Here is a 23,268-nt window from a genome sequence, read left to right on the forward strand (position 1 = left end):
GCAGAATGCAGTAAAGCAATATAAACTACCCTGGCTATTAGCGTTTGTGTATCTTCTCAGCATCCTGGAGGTCAACATGTCTTTTTTTTTAACTTCCTCACTGCTTTACAAACAACAAAGCAATCTGAAGATTGTGTTTCCAGTATAAAGTAAGAGTTCTAACTGCTTTCCAAAGTTAAGATGCTTCATCTGTTTGATCACCTTCCCTTCCCTTTGATGGTTCTTGTTGCCCATACACTTTCTAGTTCGCCTACCCTTTGAGATTTATTTTTTCAGAGGACAGGGATGGACGCATTCATGACAAAGGAATGTCATATGTTATTGTATAACTCCATAGCAAATTTTCTGTTTTAATGCCTGTTCCTTTCCAAATAATTCTCAAAATTCAATGTGCTTGTTCCAAACCAAACACCAATACCACATTTTTGTAATATAACCTACTTCAAGACCTTTCTTCAGTGCTAATAGCTCACTTGGGGTATTCATTGTATCTAGTTTAGTTTTCATCAATTATTAACCTGTGGGAGGACTGTCTCATTCTATGACACCTTGGTTTAACAGGCTGATTAAGGACCTTGATAATCAAGGTTTTATTGTTATTTTTAAGAAATCCAAGGACGTTGCACTGATTAGATAACCCTTATCCACACGCTTGTTGACGCTTTCAAATCATGACTTTGAAAAGACGTAACTTGATAACTTCCCTTCCCCCTCCATCTAGAAAAGCTCTGTTAAATCCTGCCCATTATCAAATTTGTCCATATGTCTCCTACTTCTCTGTTATACACTCAACCAATCTACCTAATACAAGTCTGACTTACTCATCTGCAGTTATCTGAGCCCTTCAGAAATTGGTGCAAGATATGTGGCTTCCTTCTGATACTATATGAATTGTATGTGTACTGATTTAGCAGAACAGAAGTACCAGGTCTCTAGTACCAGTGCTAGGTCCTAAGAATTCACAAGTAGATAATCCTCTGGCTCTGATGATTTATAACCATTTATGTTATCAATTTTTTTCCTAAGACAATAACTTCTAGCAATACTTCTAGTAGGACAACTTCATAAAAAACAGTACTGCAATGAGACTCTTCATCTTGATCACTTATTGACTCTTCAGATGCACTCAGACACTTTGCTCTTCTGGTAAGTTTAAAAATAAAGTAATTCTTCATGCTATTGTGTTGTTTCTTAAAAACTTCTATGCAGTCAACAAAGACAAAAGCAAAAATCTTGCACTTCTGATAGTGTAACTCCACACAAAAGCAGAGGTCAAGGGTCAATTGGTTAGGAAGCAGACCTGCAGAAAAGGACCTGGGATCCGGGTGGGCAACAGGCTGAATGTGGCCCAGAAGTACACTCCTATGCTAACGAAGACTTAACTACATCCAGGGCGGCATTTGGAAGAGTACATACAGCATTAAGTGATTATTCACTTTTAGCCCGGAGCTCTTTAAACTGTACCTGGATCACTGTTCAGTTTTGGAGCCCACAGTGCAAGAGAGGCATTAACAAAGAGATGAGAGTCCATCAGAAAGACACAAACATGTCTAGGTACTGGAACGTATGATGTGCAAGGAGAAGCTGAGAGAGCCTGGTGTGTGCAGATCATGGAAGAGAAGATTAAGGTGGAGCAAGAGGTGTTGTTGAGCAAGAGGTGTTGTTTGTGGGAAGCTAACCACTGCCTTCAACTATTAAATGGAGAGTTATAGACATGACAGAGAACACCACAAAAGGAAAAGAGGGAACAGTCACAAGTTAGATGCAAAGCAAATTCCAACCAGACAGGAGGTAAAAAATTCACAATGAGAAAGGTAAACAACGTAACAAATGGTTGCCTAGGAGGTTCCCTGGAGAGATACACAAAAATTCAACTACTGAAGGCTTTGTGCTTCAAAGCTGGCCCTGGTTTAATTGTAAGGTTAGACAAGATGGTCTCCAGCCTCCTTATATTAGTCATTTAATTCTATAACTACAAATAGCTATTTAAACTAAAACATCCGCATGAAGGGAAGAGTACACACTACGCTTCTTTAAAGTTTTTAATTACACTGATGTATCCTGTGGTGCTGCTCCAGTTAATTTATGCAACTGAACCAACCTGGCTTTATACAGAAACTGCAAGCTACATCTGTCTCTGGCACAAATTGATTGGCAAGGAAACGCAAATCTAAATGGAAGAACAGTAACACACACTTCACAGTTCGAGGCAAAGTCAAAGTCAAACTATAAAAGGTATCATACTAAATAGGAAAGAGCATAACTACTCAACAGTAGGAAAAAAAAGAGTTCTGGTTGGTGTTTTGGGTTTTTTGTTTGTGGCTTGTTTTTTTTTTAAAGAGTATTTTGAATTTGCCTCTGCCCAAGTGCATCCTACTATTCTCTCATTTACCTGATGTGGAAACATTTTTCGCATATCTACCTGCATTTTCATCAAAGGCTCACAATGTTCTGGTTTCATGGTGGTATTGTGCGTGTGTGGTTTTTTGTTTGTTTCTTTGTTAGGTATACAAGCAGAAATAATTTCATTAACTTAGCTTTACAAGTGACTGACAGCTCAGTTTCTTAAAGGGAGTTTATTAATAATTTGTTAATTACTATTACTCTTAGAGCAATCACTGCATTCCAAATAATCCTGTACTTTGTGGCCAACATACAATGTGCATAACAGCATGTAAAAATTAAAAGCACGAGTTTGCAAACAGTTTTGCTGGCACTGACTCTTCTTCCTTTTCAAAACAAACATATTTTTAATACTGATGGTCTGACATCTTTTTTTTTTTTCCTTCTTTCTTCTGAAGACTTCACAAACCATGGGAAAAAGCCATGAAAAGCAGAAAATAAATTTATACAGAAGAACACAGTTACCTCATATATTCTCAGTCTCCCACACATCATCAGTTTGGGAGACTACCCTCAGGAACTTAAAAGGAATCATTAAACCTAAAGGGAAGTCGAACTTCACAATATGAAGTCCCAGAATGCCTCCAAAACAGAAGATGATGATACAGATGGGATCAAGGAGCAATGCCATATAAAACTTGCACAGCAAAAGCAGAAGCATCCTTTAACAAAACTTGTTATTTACCTGTCTACAAACTGTTGCAGGTAAGTGCTCTCTCCATACAGAGTATGGGGTAAATAGCCTTCTTTGGTTACTGGTTGCATTTAGGGAAGAACTTTTGAACTGGACCTCAGCTGTCATATAAAAACAAATTCAAGAATTTTACCAAAAAGATGAGTCCCTTGCAGAATTTTAGCAGTAAAAAGGACTGGTGATACAGCTGATTATGAACATTTTAAATAACTTGAGATGTCACAGAAAAAGACAGAGTACATCTAAAATTAAGAAAAAGGAGTGCCCTCTGCAGACAAAACAATAGATCTCTCGCTCAACAAGGTGATCACTCCAGTTCATGAAACAGTAGTGACTCTGAATTTGGTGTTTCAGATCAAGGAGAAAGGGTTGCAGTACTCCTTCCCTCAGGAGCAGAAATCCCCTTCATTCTAGGTGTTGTCCCAGCGTCTGATGTAATCTGCCTTTATGTTTTCTTTACTTGTGAAATAGAGAGCAACAGGAGTGATGCAACAGAAGTCAACAGAAAACCAAGTCAGTTTCCTGATAATGCAGTCTCTAACAAACTAAATCTTGTCAGTCTGTCTTCTAGATAGAAGCAATACTGTATAAGGGAGAACTGAATTTGGTAAAAAGGTAACTTTGCAAGCATTTTCTGCCTTGTTACAACTCCAAAAAAATAATATACAGACTAAGAGAGTGGTTTGTCAGAATGCAAAGTAATTCCTAACATCTCCTGCAACTGTTACAACCAAACTGTCCAGCAGACCAATTTGTAAGTAAATACTCTACGTGATCAAAGGTTAGGAATTAAGCAAAGGGTTATTTTAAGAAAAGTCTAAAAAAAATTTAACCTTGCAGGTGACATTTTGCACTACAACTGCTTGTAGCCACTCTTAAGAACTCTACAAACTTTTGTCTTAATTACATAAGGAGCTTTGAAATTGACGGTTTTAACAGAGAAGCTGGAAACTAGCTTAAGGACAGCTACACAGCTCAAAGGCAGTGTGACTAAGTCAGTCTCAATACAAGTAAAGTATGACTTACATTCTTAAAAGTCAACATTACTATCAATAACCTGATAAAACTCCTAAGAGAATACCAGTTGAAGCACACAACACAACTCTTCTGGGAGACCAAAAAAGACCAGTGAGACGTTCCATGAACAAGAAGATTTAACAAGCTGACACAGACACCAGGATTCCATTGCAATTGTCACTTCTGAGAAGGCCAAGTGTCATCACATTACATTCCTTACCTTGGGAATTTTCTGAAAAGTTAATTGGAACAGAAATTTTACAAAGCCAGAAAACCTTACTGCTAAAGGTGCAAATGATCTATATAAGATTATATGAAAACTATGAGAATTATTTGGAAAATGTTACAGATTCAGTTTTGGCAGTCTTCCATATGTGGATTTTTTCTTTTTTTTTTTTTTTTGTAAGAAAAGAGAGCTAGGAGGAAGAGAAGGAAATGGAATTTGACATCAGCATCACTAACCATTTTGTAAAGCAAATATAGACAAAGCAATTCCAGCTCCAAACCTGTCCATCAAACCAACTGCTTAGAAGAAACAAAACCCTAAATAACAAAAAGTACAATAGTTTTCAGTGCACAGTATGCTCCTCTCTTTCCAGTACATCACCCCCTAACCCCAAGCTGGTGTCTATAGAAAATTGTTTGAAAAGTTATCAAGTTGGAATCAAAAAGTTAGCAGGGTCTCTCACAGATATGTAAAGTAGCTTAAGTCCACCTAATTTTTTGCAAAGGTTCTTTTTTCAGTTGAAAAACTCCGGGTTATCAGACTACAGATTTCTCTCAGGGTCTCTGCAAGTCACAGGCCTTATTACAGACACTGCAATAGTATTCTCGAAGACCTTACATTAGTCTTGCTGATGTTTAATCATGGACTCTATCTGCCCTCATACCACCTTCAACTATTTTTTATTTGCCCCTATTCTACTCAGGAAAGAGTAGAATAGGGGCAGTAGAAGAAAGTTCAGCTATCTAGTTGACAGCTCAGTATGCTTTTACTAGTACACTCCTCCCTAGTAAAGTAAGATGCAGATGCTTTGCTCTTCTGCAAACAGAAAGGAAAACCACAGTTTGAAATCGTTCAGAACTGCAGATTTATAGAAGCCCCCTAACTCTTTCTTTGGAGTCTGTATAATGCAATGCATTTATTTCCAGTATGGGGGTAAAAAAAAAGTAAAATGCAAGAATTACAAAAATATGAGCTTTTTCTAAACATCTTTCATTAATCAGAAGTACTGTTCTATCTATCCAGTTGTTTGAGCTGCTGTCAATAAAACTGACAGCAGTATGCCTTAGAGCAATTTATCCCAGGCACCTGAAAGTTTCAGTTGCCTACTTCTACTTGGCTTCTCTGCTACCACTGAAACTTGCACAGCTAATTCTGATTCCAGGGCTTCAGCAAAAATTGCCCAGCGACCAGGCTACAGGTTCTCCTCCCTGAGGCATTACCAAACAATAGAAATATAACAAACACTCCAAGTTTGTTTGTTTGTTTGTTCGTTTTTAAAGGTATGGGAGACCTGATGAAAGCTCTTCATGGAGACTGAAAGATAAGGAAGGCAGATCCTAGGAAAAACTTAAGTTCATTACTCAGCATGAAAGTCTAGTACAAAGCAGTATTAGTAAAGATGTGCCTTTGAGGACTCCAAATAACGAAATCCAAAATGCTCACTAGAGTGTGGAAGAATCTCTAGAAGGCTCAAAATCTTCACAGTTCAAACACAGGCAACACAATCTCTGAAGCTGAGACAGAGATGAATCCTGTTTTGGACCGCAGTGAAGCAGAGCTCAGAATGTCATCTATAGTCAAGCTGGGAAATGCACAGAAAGTGAGAATTTCAGAGCCACAGAAAGCTGGTACAGCAGTCAGGACACAACCAAATAAGCTGAGGGAAGTCCTCAACTTTTCTACACCACTATTGATGCCTGCCAGCTGATGCCTGCGAGCAGTTGGTGCCTACAACAATTGAGGCCTGTAACAATTCGCAGCAAGAGAAGCGTGCCATTACACCTTACATGGTCATGTTGTACCCAGCTGTGTATACCTGAAGTCTCAAAGGGGGGTCATATTAAGAAATTCTTTTAACAAACTATGTTTAACTTTGTATTTAACAAGACCTGATTGATTAAAATGTACAGAGAAGATATATATCTATATATATATATATATATATAGATATATATATATATATACACACACAGAATAGATACAAATGCTCAAACGAGGCGGATAAGAAAGAACAGCCTGGCCAGACAACAGAGTTGGGAAACATCCAAGGAGAAGAAAATGTCCTCAAAAGACTCATAAGACTAACTTCCAAAATGACCACCAACGACCACCCAAGACACCCCCACTCATGCGTAGCGTAGTTCTGCAATGCCAGCATTATGTAAATGTACTAGATAGGCAGAAAGGTGGAGACTTCTTGGAAAATGTATGAATATTCATGTCTTTAAGGTATATACTTTGTTTTAGTATATGCACGTTAGGTGGAACGATCCCCTGTGCATCCAGCGCTGCAATAAAGGATGTCTGCTTTCTAAAACTCCACAAGTCTTAAGAGTTCAGTTCCACTGCCAGCTTTTACAGTTGCACTGTCACTGAACAAGAGGTAAAAAAAGTAATGTTTGAAAGAAACATCCTAAACAACAAGGTATCATATCAACATCATAACAAGAAAAGGTTTCTGTATGAATTAATAGAGCAAGCTTCCACTTCTTTCTCTGCCTCAAAGCATCATGACAGCAGGAAACTGTATACTGAAGTCTCAAACCCACTAACCTGCCTCAATACAGTGATCAACGCAATGCTTGACAACAACCTCATTCAAGCCCAACACTAGATACAGGTGAAACAGCAACCAAGTATCAACCAGTTCCCTCAAGGACTGTTTAGTTTACTCCATGCATTTTGCTTTACAAAATCTACCCTAAATCAAAGCCTGAACTGCTACTTTCCTCTAAGTGCAAGAGGAGTCTTGAAGACACAGCTAGGATAAAAACATTAGTGTAGAGGTGCTATTTAAAGTACCTTTTATTCAGTTCACATCACCTTCAAAGAAAATAATTCTTTACAGAAAAGCATCAACTTGACTAATTTTAGATTATTAGATTACATATACATACAGAATATGTATAACGGGTGTATTTAGAAGATCTGGGAAAGAAGACAAAGGTGATAATTCTATCCATGGAGCTGATTCCTCAAATGTCACTCCTGTGACGTTTCAGCTTTTAACATCTCTTGAAGACACCATAGGTAGTTTATGATTAGTTAGTTACATACCAGGAAACACTCAACTCTTCTCAAGGGCAACAACCTACACACAGATGATTGTCTCCAGTTGTGTGCCAAGACAAGTAAAAATAACTCTGCTTATTGAACAAATCATACCATCCTGTTAGGACAACAAACATGCTTACACAGCAATTCTGAGCATTTTGACAAAAGACAATCTTCCCCCATGTGTAGTACTACTAAATTCTTCAGAAATTTCTTACAGCAGCTCAGACTTTTAGGTGATTCTTATCATTCTTAGATATGAACAGTAATACTTTGGCTATTACAAACCAGTCTTTCCAAGTCTGTGTTGAAATAAACTGTGTGGTCTATCTTTAGACTGTTTAAAAGTATTTTCAGACTTTTCAAAATATCATTCCAATTTGCAGCAACAGTTTTATTTCCTAACCTTGACTTTCGATAATAGTAATTGTTTGGATTTACCTCAGCTGCAATAACACACAGGCATTTTAAAACCAATGTTCAGGCATGTATCTGTTTGCTAAAGCATGAATCACAGGCTCAGAAGTAGAGATCTATTTCAGTTTCAGGGGAACAATTCCAGTCACTGCCAAAAATCAGAGTTTGATCTCTGGAATAAAATTAACAGTAACGTTACATTGCAAAAGTTTCTTGTCATATTAATAAAATGAACAAGACAATCTTACAGTTAGGCGGTGTTGAAATGCAAGAGTCTAAATACACCTTAAAAACTTGCCTTCATTTTTTTCCAATTATCAAATCTGAAATGAAAATAAAACTAAAGTACTTTATGCCCATAAAATTTTAAAGTGTAAGAGGTCAAAGGAGCTAAAGGCATCTTTCACAAGTATTTTCTGGCTACATACCTCTAATGCCACCTACTGGCATGAGAGAACATCCAAATTTTCTTTCTGAGTATTTGTTAAATTAAGAGGTTTAATTTCAATACAACATTAAATATAATTTGTTACCTGTTCCCTTGCACTCACCTGAAGCAGGTAATTTCTTTCACCCGAATTTCTTCACGAGCAAGAGGCAGAATTAGAACTGAACAGTGTTCTATTTAATACTTAAATATCGCACTAATCTGAATACAGCAAGGACCAGAATGTAGGAGTTTTATTCAAAATGCAACCTCCTGGAACAGCAAAATTTCTAAGTCTCTAAAATTCATTGCCAAGTAACTTTTAGAAGACACAAACTTACAAGGAAGTTTTACTGGTTCAGAACCTATTAAAAACTACTTCCATCCTTCCAACTCCTATGTATTTTCTAACCCTCAAAATGACTTCTGATTACAATTATCACTCAAAGTCCACGTACAGGGTGAACTTTGCAATTTCAGATTTAAGCAATTAGCCAGGTGGATATCCCAAACAAAGCCAAGAATCAACAAAAATTAGTTGGGTTTTTTATTGTGGGTTTGGGGTTTTTTTGGTGGGTTTTTTTTGTTTGTTTGTTTGTTTTGTTTTGTGTTTTGTTTTTTTTTAATCCCAGAATGGAAATGAACTGAAATTAACAAAAGATCCAAATGAGATTGTTCTTGCCTTCTCACTAAGGTAGGCAAGAAGCAAACAATTACAATCAAGACCCTTCGGAATTTTACTCCACAATTAAACCACTCTCTTATTCTCTCTTGGATAAAGCAATCTAGAATAGAACTATTTCACTTGGAGGGGACCTACAACGATCATCTAGTCCAACTGCCTGACCAATTCAGGGCTGACCAAGTGAAAGCATGTTGTTGAGGGCATTGTCCAGATGCATCTTAAACATGGCCAGGCCTGGGGCATCAACCACCTCTCTGGGAAGCCTGTTCCAGAGTTTGACCACCCCCTCCATAAAGAAATGCTTCCTCATGCCCAGCCTGAACTTCCCCTGGTGCAGCTTTGAACCATTCCCATGTGTCCAGACCCTGGATCCCAGGCAGAAGAGCTCAGCACCTGCCTCTCCCCTTCCCCTCCTCAGGGAGCTGCAGAGCGCAATGAGGTTGCCCCTCAGCCTCTTCTCTTCAAACTAGACAAACCCAGAGTCCTCAGCAGCTCCTCAATGGACATGTCCTCCAGCCCCTTCACCAGCTTTGTGCCCTCGTCTGGATGCATTCAGGGACCTTCACACACCAGAACTGCACCACAGTACTCCAGGTGAGGTCACACCAGCACTGAATACAGCTGGATAATCACCTCTTTTGATTGGGTGCCCTTACAGTTTTCTCCACTTGACCTTGGAAAACTTTACAAACATTGCTTCTGATTACAATTTGTCGCTTTACTGGAATTACTTTATGCACAACTTCTACAAAACCTAATCCTGAATACAGTGTAACAAGCAAAGGAAAGGGCCCTCTGTAATGATGTTCTCACCAGTTGAGGCTTTAGGGGGAAAAAAACTGCAATTGGATATTTTGGAATGGAAACTTCCAACTGCTTCCAATGGGATTTAGCATTCCTCCACAATGTCACAATTGGAGTTGAGGGTAAACAAAACAGCACAGGACAAGCAGCAGATATAAAATCAAGTGGCTTTATCAGAGTTCATCAGTGAGAAGACCTCTGGGTATAGAGCTGCATATGTTAACTCACTAGTGGTCACTAGCACAGCTACATTTTAAAGGCATTGCTCAGGATTTCCTGAAATAAAAACCTCCCTTCTCAGACACTCTCTGCACATTACATTGCTGCTTCTCTCCTGAACAGGGTTACCACAGAATACCATCTTCCTGGCTACCAAGTACACCAAACCTTTTCAGTCGTACCAAACTGCACCACTCTCGATCAAATCTGGGGATTTGTGCCACTTAAACACTACCAGACTACAAACTCCACAGACCTTGCACTTAACAGGAAAGCTGCACAAAGATACAAATGTCATACCTCATGTCCTTCCAGAAGTTAGAGCCTTTCTACAGCACCACCCTGAAGCCAAACATACTGAAAACCCTCATTACCTAAGTTTCCTCATCCAAGGACTGGTAAATACTCAAACAGTAAACAAATTTACCCCAAATATATGCATTTGCATCGTGAAGAAAAACTGATTAGATGGTACATTTTCCGAAACCTTTGTAAGATCTGGGAATCAACACAGCCTTAGATCAAACAGGGGTTGATACAGCTGGTGCATTGTTCCACCTATACTCTCCCAAGATTTAACTTCAAGAGTTAGCCCTCTAGACTAAATTCTCAGTGATGGAGGAACAGAAGTAGGCAGAGAGAAAAATCTTTCTCCAGTGAGCAGAGCTAATGGTGTCATCTTAATACAAAGGAAAAACTAGCACCTTGCTTGAGCAGCATCATGGAATGCAGTTTTTTCAGGGCTAAGTGGGGTGTTACACTCCAGTAATGGAAATAAATACACAGGGATATAAGAAGACACACGTGAATTTACACCCAAGCTCTTCCGGAGGTTGCACAAGGACTAAAGGAAGCACAAGATTCCAGCTCATTTCTACCACACAGATTGATAATTCTTACTTCACACTAAAGATGTTTTTGAAGAAAGACATTTATAGAGCATTTTCTGAAATTGTATTTTATGCCTATCACCAATTTACACACATTATACACTAAATAATTTATATATTTTTTTACTATTTTCTCCTCTTAAAAAGTCGGCCTCTGCTTTAAAACAAAAATCCTAATCTAGAGTTCACAATTGAGACCAGTCTCTCCAAAATTAATTAGACTAAAGCATGTCCCCACTAGCTGAAGTAAAAAAGGCTGTCTAGGTTGGTAACCTGTTTCTGACAACATACAGAGATAATTCCCTAACATACCCTCTTTCTCCCAGATTCTACAGCTTTAGAACTTTTTGAGCAAGAGGTTGCTCAGCTCAACTGTTCATCATAACTGCTGAGCAAGATGAGTGATGTCCCCTTTTCATCATTCATCTAAGAAACAACAGCTACCTACCCTAACAAAACTCAGTTTAAAAATAACCTGTTCGCAGCTCCCAGATTTCTGCCAGTGCAGATTAAAAATTGACAGAAGTCCATTCACAAGCTACTCTGAAAGCATTGCAGTAAAGCTGTTCTCACTGTAAGAACTGTGGCATAATAACCTGTTTTGGCCAGAAAAGTCAACCTTTGCTTATCTTTCATAGTTGATTCATATATCTACCACTTAGTCTCGTATTCACCTTACAGAACTTTGATGAAGTGTTACAGAACCATTTCAAGAAAAACACTCTGCTTTCTTTCTCCCAAACTATGTTTTTGCAAGCATGTCCTTATAACCCAGGAGACAAGTAATTTTTTGTCCTCTGTCACCCCCCTAAAAACCGTTATTCCTCTTACAGCTGAGCTCCTCTACCTTTCACATCTGTGGAAACTGAAGCATTCTTAATTTGTTAAGTCTCTCAAAGTTGGACTTTCCTGAAAAGATGCTGGAATGCACCCTCTGATATTATTAATCCAATGACCTTGAGTGCTGTGAGAGCATAAGGAGAACAAACTTCAAAAAGTAGCCAGGCTCCTGCATTCTCCCTGAAGAGCCTGTCCATTTACTGCTGTTGGGGCCAACAGACTGGGCTACGCAAGCCACTCATCTGACACAGTAGGGAGATTTGATCCCATATCAATAATGCAATGTATTCTCAAACTCTCCTTGTGATTGACTTGCTATTTCCAGAAAAGTCTCCTTCCTCTTGAGAAATACAAATTAAAAAAACAAACAAACAAACAAACAAACAAAAAACAAACAAAAAAAACCCTCCACTTTTAATGATGACCACCAGAGAAGAATAGAAAGATTCTTTTCCAACCTCCTTCAATTCATCCTAAGAACAACACCAGGTACACTTCTGCTACCCCGTGGAAAGCTTACTCTGATTTTTTCACCTATTGCTGTGGACTGAATTATTTTCATTGTGAAATTTTGCACAAACTTAGCAAGACAGCAGAGGACTGGACTTTTTGATATAATGGCATATAATGTAGACAGCTGCTTTTAGAAAGCACATAGTACTTGTGTGTAGTTACATTTAAAATTCCAACATTTAAAAGACTACACAAAAATCCCTAAAAATTATTAAAAAGTGACAACAGAAAATGAGTACTACTTTATAGAGAATAAATTCTGATACACATCTGCATACTTTAGTGACAAAATATTTGCTATTTTAAGCCCTGATTAACAGAGCCAGCATATAAAACACAGACAAGTTAGAGGCAAGAAACATAAAACAATCAAGCCAAGAGAAACAGTTGTTTCTTCTCAATATTAAGAATTAGTTGCTCAGTGTTGAATTTACAAAACTCTCCTAAAAGCAATGAGGTGCAGAAATTAACTGAGGATAGGTTAATTTGCTTGTATTATGCATGGTGGTATACACAAGAATAGAACTCGACTCTCAATCTGGAGCAGCTGCAAGCCAATAATAAACTAATAAACTATTTGATCACTTGGATTTATTTCAGAAATTTCACAAGCAATGAAATGACATCTATTTTGCTCAGTTTACTTTAAGAACTATATAATAACGGAAGATTCATATTCCAATTCTTGCTGTCTAGGCTGCCCTGTCTGTTTCGATTAGGTCTCCACTGACTGTTACAAGGTCTAGAGGCCTAGACGTGTGTAAAATCTCCCTGTAAGTATCAGCCCTGACAAAAACATAAATTTTACTTCCCACAGGGGTAGGGAAAATGATACAGCTCTTAAGAAATCTGCAAACTTTTTTTGTTCAGGGTTGTGTGACTTTGTTTACAAATATACACATGGACCAGTTAGTATCAATTATTCAACCCTTAGTGCCTTCTCCATCAGAAGTGGATCATGACAGATTAGTCAGACAGCCCCCTTTTGTAAAGCAATGTTTATTTTAGACAAGAGAATGTCAAAGAGAGAGCTTAGTGAGATTCCAGTAAGATACTTAATGTACCTAGAAAAACAGTTAATTGGTGGTGACAGAAATTCGAAGTTCTGCAGGTTGTGAAAACAAATGCTTGAATGGGTTTCCTGAAATGGTGTATATATAAAAAGCTAGAGCAGTAATACAGTTCACCTGGACTGGACTACAGGTTAATCTGAGAGTACCAGCATAATCCAGCATGAAGTCAATATATTTGTCAACAGTGAGGTTTATGAGAGCATCAGACAAGAAGTAGCTGTTGACTCTGTCCTAATAAATTTCACCCTACTTACTACAGCCTATCAATCCACACCATCTGTCACACACAAGAAAAAAAAGACTATCATTATTTGGAAGCAACAACAAAAGGAAAATGGCCATTTCACCAAAATCTATTGTGAGATGCCTGTGAATCAAACAGAAAAATTATTGATACCTCTGTACAAATATGACTGGTTCTTCACTTGGAATCATATATATTATTTTGGGCACTTGCAGAAGTTCATGAAAGCAATTTAACAGGCTCAAAGAAAGGCAATAAGAAAAATACAGAGGACAAAGAGCTCATCTGATGAGGAATCTAGGAAACAGTGGCTAGGCTGGCCAGTCAAACTAGAGACTGTAAAGATTGTTATTTATTGAGTAGGTAAACATACTGGAGAAAACTATTAAGCTGAAAAATAACACTGTCACCAGCAAAATGCATAAACTGGCAAGAATGTACTTAACTGGAAATCAGAGAATAGTTCTATAGTCTCACTATGGAAACAGCCTTCCCATAAGAATACAGGGGACAAAAATCTAATCTTCACATATAGCATAATCAGGTTACAGAACAGGTTATGACACAGCCGCCCAGAACTACAGGCAGCTGGAACTCAGTGGTGCTTCTGTTTTTTCCCCGACTATGCTAATTGTAAAGTGCAGCTTGTAACTGTCAAAATGTTTTGATACTCTTAGTTTTGGAGCTTACATATCAAATTCGAGTTTATAGCCTATGTTTTATTAAATTGCTTGATTACATTACACTATCATACACGCACAGCCATTATCTGCAAGTCCAAAACAGTTCTGTTCAAAATATTTTTTCAGATAGGCTTGCACTAGTGTGGATGCATGTATTATGGAACTGTCATAACCCATTTTAAAATTATACACTCCTGCATTTTTCCCATTTGCTAAAACATAGTGCCCCAAAAGATGTTTTAGACAATTTTGGCCTTTTTACTTAAATACAAGTTGCACTAATGAGAAGATCACATATGGGATGACAAACGACCACTGAAGTTCACATGCAGTTTAAAGACAATCATAAAGCACAGAATATCTACATTGCTTGCTGATTATATAACTTAAGAAAAAGCTTTAAAAAAACTATGCTAAAAAAGCAATTTAAAGCCAGCATAACAACTAAAAATCAAGAAATGGAGCGTCATACTAAAAATTGTGTTCTTACCTTTTCCAGGACTTAGGTTTTGGTCTATAAACACCTTAAGCTCTCCATTGGCTTCAATTAGTCCAGCCTGTTAAAGAAAGTAACTTTTATTAAATTTACAAACACAGGTAGTTTTTTATTGTTAAAGATGTAAGATATCATACCAGAAGTCTTTGCTGCTATTGCTCTGATTTTGTCAAAAATCTGCCACTGTAACGGCACTGTTTGTGGCATAGTATTTGCCAAATTTTAAAATCTTGATTTTACAAATACTATATTCTTTAAAAGCAAGCAAAAAATCAGTTTACACCTACTTTGCTATTTTGTGTCCTAAGGTCTTATAAAGTACATGCACTGTTTTAACAGATAGCTGAATACACTTCTAATTGGAACCACTGACCCCTGTGACTACACCTTTCTCTATGTAGACACTATTTACCTACCACAGAAGCAAACAGCATTATAGCAACAACAGTAAAGGTGGTAGAGAGCACCTTAAGCTATTTTGATCAGAAAAAAAAGGCATTAGGAAGAAACATCTTGAGCTCTTCAATTATTATTTTTTTAAAGAACAGAATATAAAGGTCTTAAGTGAAAGCTATAGAACAACATACAAGTTTATAAAGTAATCACTATCCTGTGAAAACCTCACAGCAGAAGTTATTTTTAAAAACACTATTAATTTTTGGATACAAGACACATGATGTAGGAATCCCTTGGTATCTCTGGACAAAGCAGCTCTGAAAAAAATAACGAACACAGGACAGACAAGCTGTTTCCATTTAGAAAGAACAGCAAGAAAGTCAACACTTGTATTTAACCATCATTTGGCGTGTGGTGTTACAGAGGCTGAAAAGTACCGAGCCACATTTTGTGCATAGCTGGCATTCGCAGGCTGATCTTCAAGTGGTTTGCCGTCAGCCAGCAGCAAAGCTTTTCCCTTACAAGTGTACCTGAAGAGCCCTACTTATGATTTGCCAGAAGTTCAGCAAACTAAGCGAGCCACTAGAGGATGCTGTGGTGCTGCTGTTACCCAGGTGTATGACAGAAATGATTTAAGACAGGGAACTTTACAAAACGGGAGACTTTCTCTCCTCGGTGAAAGGGGAGCGGGGGGAGAGAAGACGACCGAGCATTGGGGACGGGACAGGAAGTAAGCAGAAGAGAAATTTTGCCAAGGGAAACATAAAGAGCAGTGGCCTGTAATGGGATGGCAGCGATGAGGACCTGGTGGTACAAAGAAAACATAAGTAAGGAGACAGTCGAACTGATGGGTAGAATGAAGAGCCTGTGGCAGTTCTGTCCTCCATTCTCCTAATTTCCTCCCCACCACAAAGTAACAAAATAGCATTGTTGTAAGGAGACTGCAACAACTTGCCAGTACACAAACCCTGCCTGTTCTCCACCTTGCCCACAGCAGGGATTCAAAGGTTTACTTGAACAAATGACAGTTCTACTGCCCTATTCCCAGGCACCAGAGCTTTTTATAAACCTGATTCTTCATCACACATAATTCAGAAGTGCAACAGACTATATCAGACACTTTCAAAGAAAGAAGGTATACTCATCAATGTGAAATCAGTATCATGTACAAAGATGTTATCAGAGCTACACTCTGGCAATATGACATTCTGGAATACTGGAACCCAATGTGCTATATGAAGATGAATTTTTGGGTAAGTGTTACATTATACTCCCATTCTACCTCAATTTCACAAGAGTGTTAAACCACACAGGAAGTGGAGTCTCACTGTCATAATTTCTTTAAACGCAGTACTTCAGTTTCTATTCAACAGCAGAAAAAAAAGGTTTCTACTCAAGGATTCCTGCAAATTCTCTTTTCCATGAGAATCAAAAAGATATCAATGAGAGTGGAAAGACATTTAATATATTGAGTTTCTGATCAGCGGACCATCAAGAAAATGGCTGTTTTAATCTGTAATGTCTTTCATTTTAGAAGCACATGAATTTAATAGCTTTGAATTATTAAATCCATTCATCAGTTTAATATGCAAAAGCAAACTTGCATCAAGTTCACATGTCAGTTACAGTGATAATTCCAAACCAAATTAAGCCACGATACTCAGAAAATTCAAGTATTAAATGCAAATCATTATTTCAGTAATTAGCAAATTAGGCAATTCAGTAATCAATTATTTATTGGTCCCTTCCTATTTTTATTTTTTTTAAATTAGAATGGTCTCAAATATAAGCATTTCTAGTAATCGATTTTATCCTTAACTATTCAACCAATCACCATACCATGGTATCAAATAATCTCATAAACTTCAAGTTTTTTTCTACGTAATTATAATTTTAATATACAGTGAAAAATATTATCCAAAACACTATGTAACTCCAAAAACCACAGTTTAACCTAGCATTACAAAGGATCAGGTTAGTGCTACATGCCCTGGACCATGCTTTTGTGTGACTGAAATTATGCAAGTCACTGATAAACTAGAGAACATCTGGGAAAAACACTGCATTTAATCAGTAGGAGAACACAATTTGGGAAAATCAGAGAATAGCAATCCCTAAACAACAAGGAGAATACCCTCAGCAAACACAACAGTGATGAAGAGCACAGCATTTACAGTTCCACCCCTTTTCTACACCAGTGTCTTATTAAAGGGTTAGCTCCAGCAGTTAGAATAGCTTGTAAATATTCAACTCACTTGTAAGAGTACACCCAGGAAAGACTCCAAGAAAACTATCTGAAAAGAATACTACCAAATCCCACAGCAAGTAGCACCCGCAGTTGCTATTATTCATAATGAAAACTGATTTCTAGTGAAAATTCTGCTACTCCAGTCTCAATAAGCTCTTTACACATCTGGATATACTATTTAATTCTAAGTTAGCAAAATTTATCACTAGTTTTGAGTCTTCTCAGTCACACATACAGGCTTTTGGCAAGAGAAAACTGAAAAGCGAAACTTCCATCCCATACAAAATTCAAGTGTCTTTGTTCTAAAATGGAAATAATAGGCAAAAAAATCTCAGTGGGCATTTTGAAGAAACTCCCCCTATCTTTCAAGCCAGGTTATTTGGGAGGACACACTGGGATTACTCCTCCATAACCTATCTAGCATAGCAAAGTGCCCAAAAGAAATGAAGAAAACGGAGGGAAATGTGACTATAGCTCCCATTAGGTGTATCATAGTTACAGATTCACAACGAACAAAGAACCAAAACCAAACCAAACAAAAAAACAACAAAAAACTCCACATCAGCAATAAGTCTGATTTTCCCCAATGGAAAAGTAACCTTCTGCCAAGGAGGGTCTAAATATCAAGGAAATTCTATCTTCTGATAGGAAAATACATATAGTTTTCAGGCCTTACCAAGACACTTTTAACAAGTATTTTGATTTTTATTTTTTTCACTTGATAACATTTTTTTTTTTCTCATATTCCAAATTTCCCGATCTTTTCATGATCCTCAATTTCAAGATGTGTTACTTCCTTTGATGATAACACCAGGTCTGCTTGAAATAATATCATGCTCTTAATATTTGATTCTGAAAGCTTATTAAGTGTGTGCAATTCCACAATTTAACATTGCTTTATTCTTCAAAGAGACATGTTGGCTACATATACTTCTCTATGGCTACACAGAGAAACTGCTAGTATCCCAGATGGGCAACAGACACACCCTTTCTCCTTTTCACATTACAACAAAATCAACAATGATTTTAGAAAATAACTTTTGGCACACAACATAGCATCTGAACTATAACAGTTTAAGATCTCCTTTCCACATATCAGAGGAAGAAGGTTGAAGACCATGGCATAAATCAGTAAATCTCATAATTTTAACTGCAGATGCTGGAGTGGAGACCCCAACCATCACCTAGGCTGTCTCATCACACCATTCAGAACTCAGAAGGAAAAGAAATCAGCTGATGGGCTAAACATATCAAAAATTCAACTGAAGTTAGCTTTGGCCTGCTATGAGATCATCAGCAGTCATAAGGACTGGGAAGTCTATTTTTGTTTTGTTTACAAGTAAAAGCTGAAAAGCACTACAAGTGCCTTCAGTCTGAAAGTCAGTAAAATGGGAAATATCTTTTTGTTTGGAATAAAGTTAATCTGAAACAAAATTTGCTGAAAATTCAGAGAATTTCACTTATTAAAAAAAAAAATCCCTTAGTGCAGGCTATCACAGAATGATTTTGTATCTTACCAACAAGCTAATATTTGTGGTCTCTGAAGTTATGCAATTAGAAACTCAACACCCTTACAACAAAAGTATAATTTCTTCCATAGCTTTCCAGACTTGCAACTCAATTTCTTAATAAAAATGGGCATAAAGTTATTCACTAAGCCTTTAAATTAAACAGAAAAGATTCGAGCTGAATTTGGACTGAAGGACAGGGAACCTATAAAAGCATGACCAAGAAGTTTGACTAAAACGAGACTGAACAAGTACATGTTCTATGTCTATCAGGTTTAACCGGAGAGGAAGGTCCTCCCTCACTACACTGAGATAGGTAAATACGGGGAACAGAAGGGTGCTTTTGCACCACAGAATACCTCTTCTATCTTGCTTCTAGGTAATGAGCCCACTTTAAGTATACTCCCTGAAAAATAACTGAGAAGAGCAAAAAGGGTAGAGATAAACAGAACCAGAGGTATTTGCCAAAAGGTTATTTCTCAGAATAGAAATTTTCAGTTGCTAAAAGATTAAACCCACTAGTTTGAGGCGCAGGACTGGGTCTGACGACAAAACAGGAGATATGGGTGCCAAATATACAACAATGGTTAAAGACCAGCAGTCAGCATGGGACAGACAGAAAAACAATATTGAGACTGGCTGGAAAAGAGACAGAGTAAGCTAGAAAATCAGATAAAGATGGCAGATGAAGAGTTGAGGTAGAGGACCTGAGAGTCACTGAAGTAGTACAGGTACAGAACTGTTAAGAACCTAAAAGAGAGCTTTAATAGAACAAGGAGATCAGATCCTGAGAAGGGAAGAACATGGGAACTGGAAAGACAAATACAATCTATTCTAAACTACGACTGGAAGGGTAAATAAACCAGGACTCAGACTGAGAGGTTCAAAACAAATCAGGAAAGAAGCAGAAAAGACATAACCATAAAATGGAGAAATTGGGAGGAAAAATTATTCCCGTTAGAGTACATTTTCTCCCTGAGCTCGTCGAAGACTTCAGGAGAATGCCTCTGCTGTCTACAGGCATTTGCAAAGCCTTCTAGCAAACAACCACACATCTTGTGCAAACTGCACCTAAGTTGATCCATACAGAATGACAATCCCTAGTCATTTTACCGCTTAAGAGTAGGCAATAATTGTACAGTCCCTATGCCATGCAATTTTACTATGTGCTACTTCACCAATGATGTAGGGGTTTTTTGTTTGCCTTGTATTTTAGTATCAGGAAACAACAAACACAACGGAAAATTAACAAAGCTACAAAGTGGAAAAAAGCTTATAATCAGAAATAACACCAGTTAATCTTAATTCTTCTTTCATCCCTATCCGTATGCAAATGTAATTTGTAACAAGATGATAATACACTATTTTTCCCATTGGGTTCTCACTGCATTCAGGAACCAGCGCAAACATGCTCTGAGAATAAATCATCACGTAACTGCAGAAGACTATTTTTATGGGACATCCCATTCATTTTTCACAGAAGTTAAAAGGCAAGTAAGATATGAAGTAGAGGACTGCAGAAAAGGAAAGAAAGTTCTTAAATTTAAAAAATTTGAATTTCATTTTGCAAATGAAGTCAATGAGAACTATTCTTTACTGTATAAAGTAACATAAAAGAACTTTTGAAGTCAGGCTATAGGAGTCTGACCCTGCAAAATTCTCAAACATGTTATTTTACTCTGTCTCAGTAGCCTTCTGAAACAGAGATCATACCACATCCTCAGTTCATGGTGCATCTTCAAGACTAATGTGTTCGTCAATCACTCAGCAATGAGCTATACCATAGAAATGAGCTTTCCAAAAAAAGTGTATTTCAATTATTAGCACCTTAACTAGCAAGGCATAGTCAAAGCACTAGATACTAAAGGTCTGGATCACACAGAATTGTGAAGGTAAAAGGTTTGTAGCTCAGTTAAGCATTGTCAATCTTTGGTCTGAATACAGACTCCAATGACACTGCACATAAGTTGGACACTGATTATGACACCTGAGGTCTTCTTACTGCAGAATGTCAAGACCATTAGCTTTCTTGGCTGTTCTTTCTGAACAGAGCAACACATCTGGAATTCAGCAAAAATTAAATGAAGAATTCATTTTGCAGATGAGTCAAAGAATGGTTCAGTCTAAGCAGCCACACAGATCAAAAATACCACAGGAGTTAAAATCATTACACTTTGTTGTTTCTTAAAGTAATTAAATTGCCCAAGTGATACAATCCTTGCAAAATTTACAGCTAACACCCCCAAAACAAACTGCAAGGATCTAAGAATGAACCAAAACTGAATACAAGATTCCTAGGGTGAATATGACCAAAGCACTGGTTTGACCCTTTTACTATTTAAACTAATCAGAAAATAAAATAATCATCTGTGTCCTCCTGGACTAAATACTCATATGCAAATAGGTACCAGCAGCAGTCACTTCCACAACTAGCTCCTGGTGATGTTCTAGATTTGACCTTAATAGACTTTTGGTTTTTCCAGCCAAATCACATTTTACAGCGTTTGTTCAACAGCATCTGAGCCACAGATGAAATCAACAAGTAAAGTTAAACAGGACTCATTTGAAACCATTTGCTTCACTGACCTCCTTATCAGTGTATTATAAGGCTACAGGACCCCACAATGTAATTTTCAAGCAAGTCTGTGTAACCATTAATGCAATACTGAGACACTTAGCAAATACAGTGTAACACACCACAAGACAAGTAGCCAGCAGTGTTTCTGGGGACAGGACACGGACCACTGTCAATCTTTAAAATCAAGTTGTCTGCTGTGTGTCTGAGAACCACTTCAACACAGAGAATGTTTAGCAAAAATTGGACCATTTTTCCTCCCACTTCTAATTACCCATAATAAATCTCCATTAAATGATATCCAGGCAAGCAAATACAAACACTAAAATAAGTGATCCCTAGTGTAACTTAAGTTTTAAAAGCTGCATTTTTGTTTAGCATGTTGTCAGCAGAGTATTTACTCAGTAATACTACAAATAGATATCTATATAGAACCACTACTATTAACTGACACATACAATTAATAAAGAAGTTAAACACTTGAAGGTTACAAGAAAATGCTTTATTTACACAAATAAATCGGCAAGGCGAGGGGCAACTTCTGAGTTGCTATCTTCTGACTCATAAATACAAAACATAATGGGGGAAAAAAAAGGGAAACTCGTTTTGTGTATTTGGAAGGTAAAAAGGAGAGCTTCAAGATCACTTCCTTCTGCCTTCTTCTAAAAAGCATATTTTCAAAAATTTTAACAACATTCATAATCCCAGACTGAGATGCCTTTTTAGAAGACCTAATTTCATAATATCTGATCTTCAGTTTGCAAACTTTTGAACACCTCAGAACTCATTAAAGGCAAATAGAAATAGATCAAGCTACCACAAAGTCACTGAACTAAAATCGTATCAAAAAAGGTGCATGAACCACTTGAGATCCACTAAAGACTTAACTTCTCTAGTCAGCCTCACTGTAATTCCCAGTACATAACCAAAAATAAACATAAAAGGAGAAACACATGCTGATATTTTAAGAAAAGTCTGAAAAATGTTTTGAAGACTTCAATACTTTCTAGGCACTGAAAGTGCATCATGTAAAAAAGATCCAAAATACATCTTTTTCCTACTTCCCTTAGGCTCTTTTTTTAATCCATCCCAAATGTAACTTTTTTCAGACCACAAAGACTTGCTCAAGATTCATGTAGAAGCACCACATGAAAGCCATTAAAAAGTACAACTTCTGTGGTGTTCTGGCAAAATTAATACATTGCAGCACTGATCTACTTATTTCCCCAAATTTTGCAGACCTATTGACCTATTCAGTAAAGTTGTGGTAAGAAATTAGTTTGCTGTGGGTTTTTAAAAAGTTCTTTGAGCAAGATATTTATTAATACTGCAAAATAAATTCATTGGATTAAATTAGATACCCAAATGTATTTCAAATACACAAATAAACCATCAGTGTTAATCCCTACAGCTCTAGATCTCTTAAACAGTCATGTTAGATCAGGTACTGAACTTCGTAGAGGCAGAACTTCTTATGCGGTGTCCTCAGTTTTATATATGTGCACAGGGCTTCTTCCTTGGCAAAGTTCGATATGCAGGCCATAGATACTACTCAGTGAGATTAATAAAAGCACCATGAAATACTAAAGTGATACAGTAAGTTTTATGCAAACCAGAGATCAAGAAAAAATTCCTTTATAAAGTAACTGAAGCAAAAGATGACATTAGAATAAAACATAATTAAAAAAAAAAACCCACACTTAATTTTAGAAGAGTGGTTCGAAAGCCAACACCACTGTTGGCAACCTATGAAACAGTAAAAGGCATGAGCTTTCCAGAAAAAGAGCTCTCAAAAAAGGTATTTTAGTCTGTGAGAAATTCTTAAGGCTAACAGTGGTGTGTCAGTTCAAAAGTTT

At 37.3% G+C, this 23,268-nt stretch overlaps 1 protein-coding gene across 4 annotated transcripts in view; it reads right to left on the reverse strand.

The window, feature by feature from the left end:
• The window catches only part of TFDP1 (transcription factor Dp-1), a 48,826-nt gene that overhangs the window by 19,558 nt on the left and 6,000 nt on the right, over nt 1-23,268 (reverse strand). For all 4 annotated transcript variants that reach the window (XM_074930608.1, XM_074930623.1, XM_074930598.1 and 1 more), the window contains exon 3: nt 14,680-14,746. In XM_074930608.1, coding sequence (XP_074786709.1) covers nt 14,680-14,746 — 67 coding nt within the window. The remainder of the gene's footprint in view (nt 1-14,679; nt 14,747-23,268) is intronic.

The sequence above is a fragment of the Athene noctua genome, chromosome 1 (genome assembly GCF_965140245.1).
Source record: "Athene noctua chromosome 1, bAthNoc1.hap1.1, whole genome shotgun sequence".
NCBI lineage: Eukaryota > Metazoa > Chordata > Aves > Strigiformes > Strigidae > Athene > Athene noctua.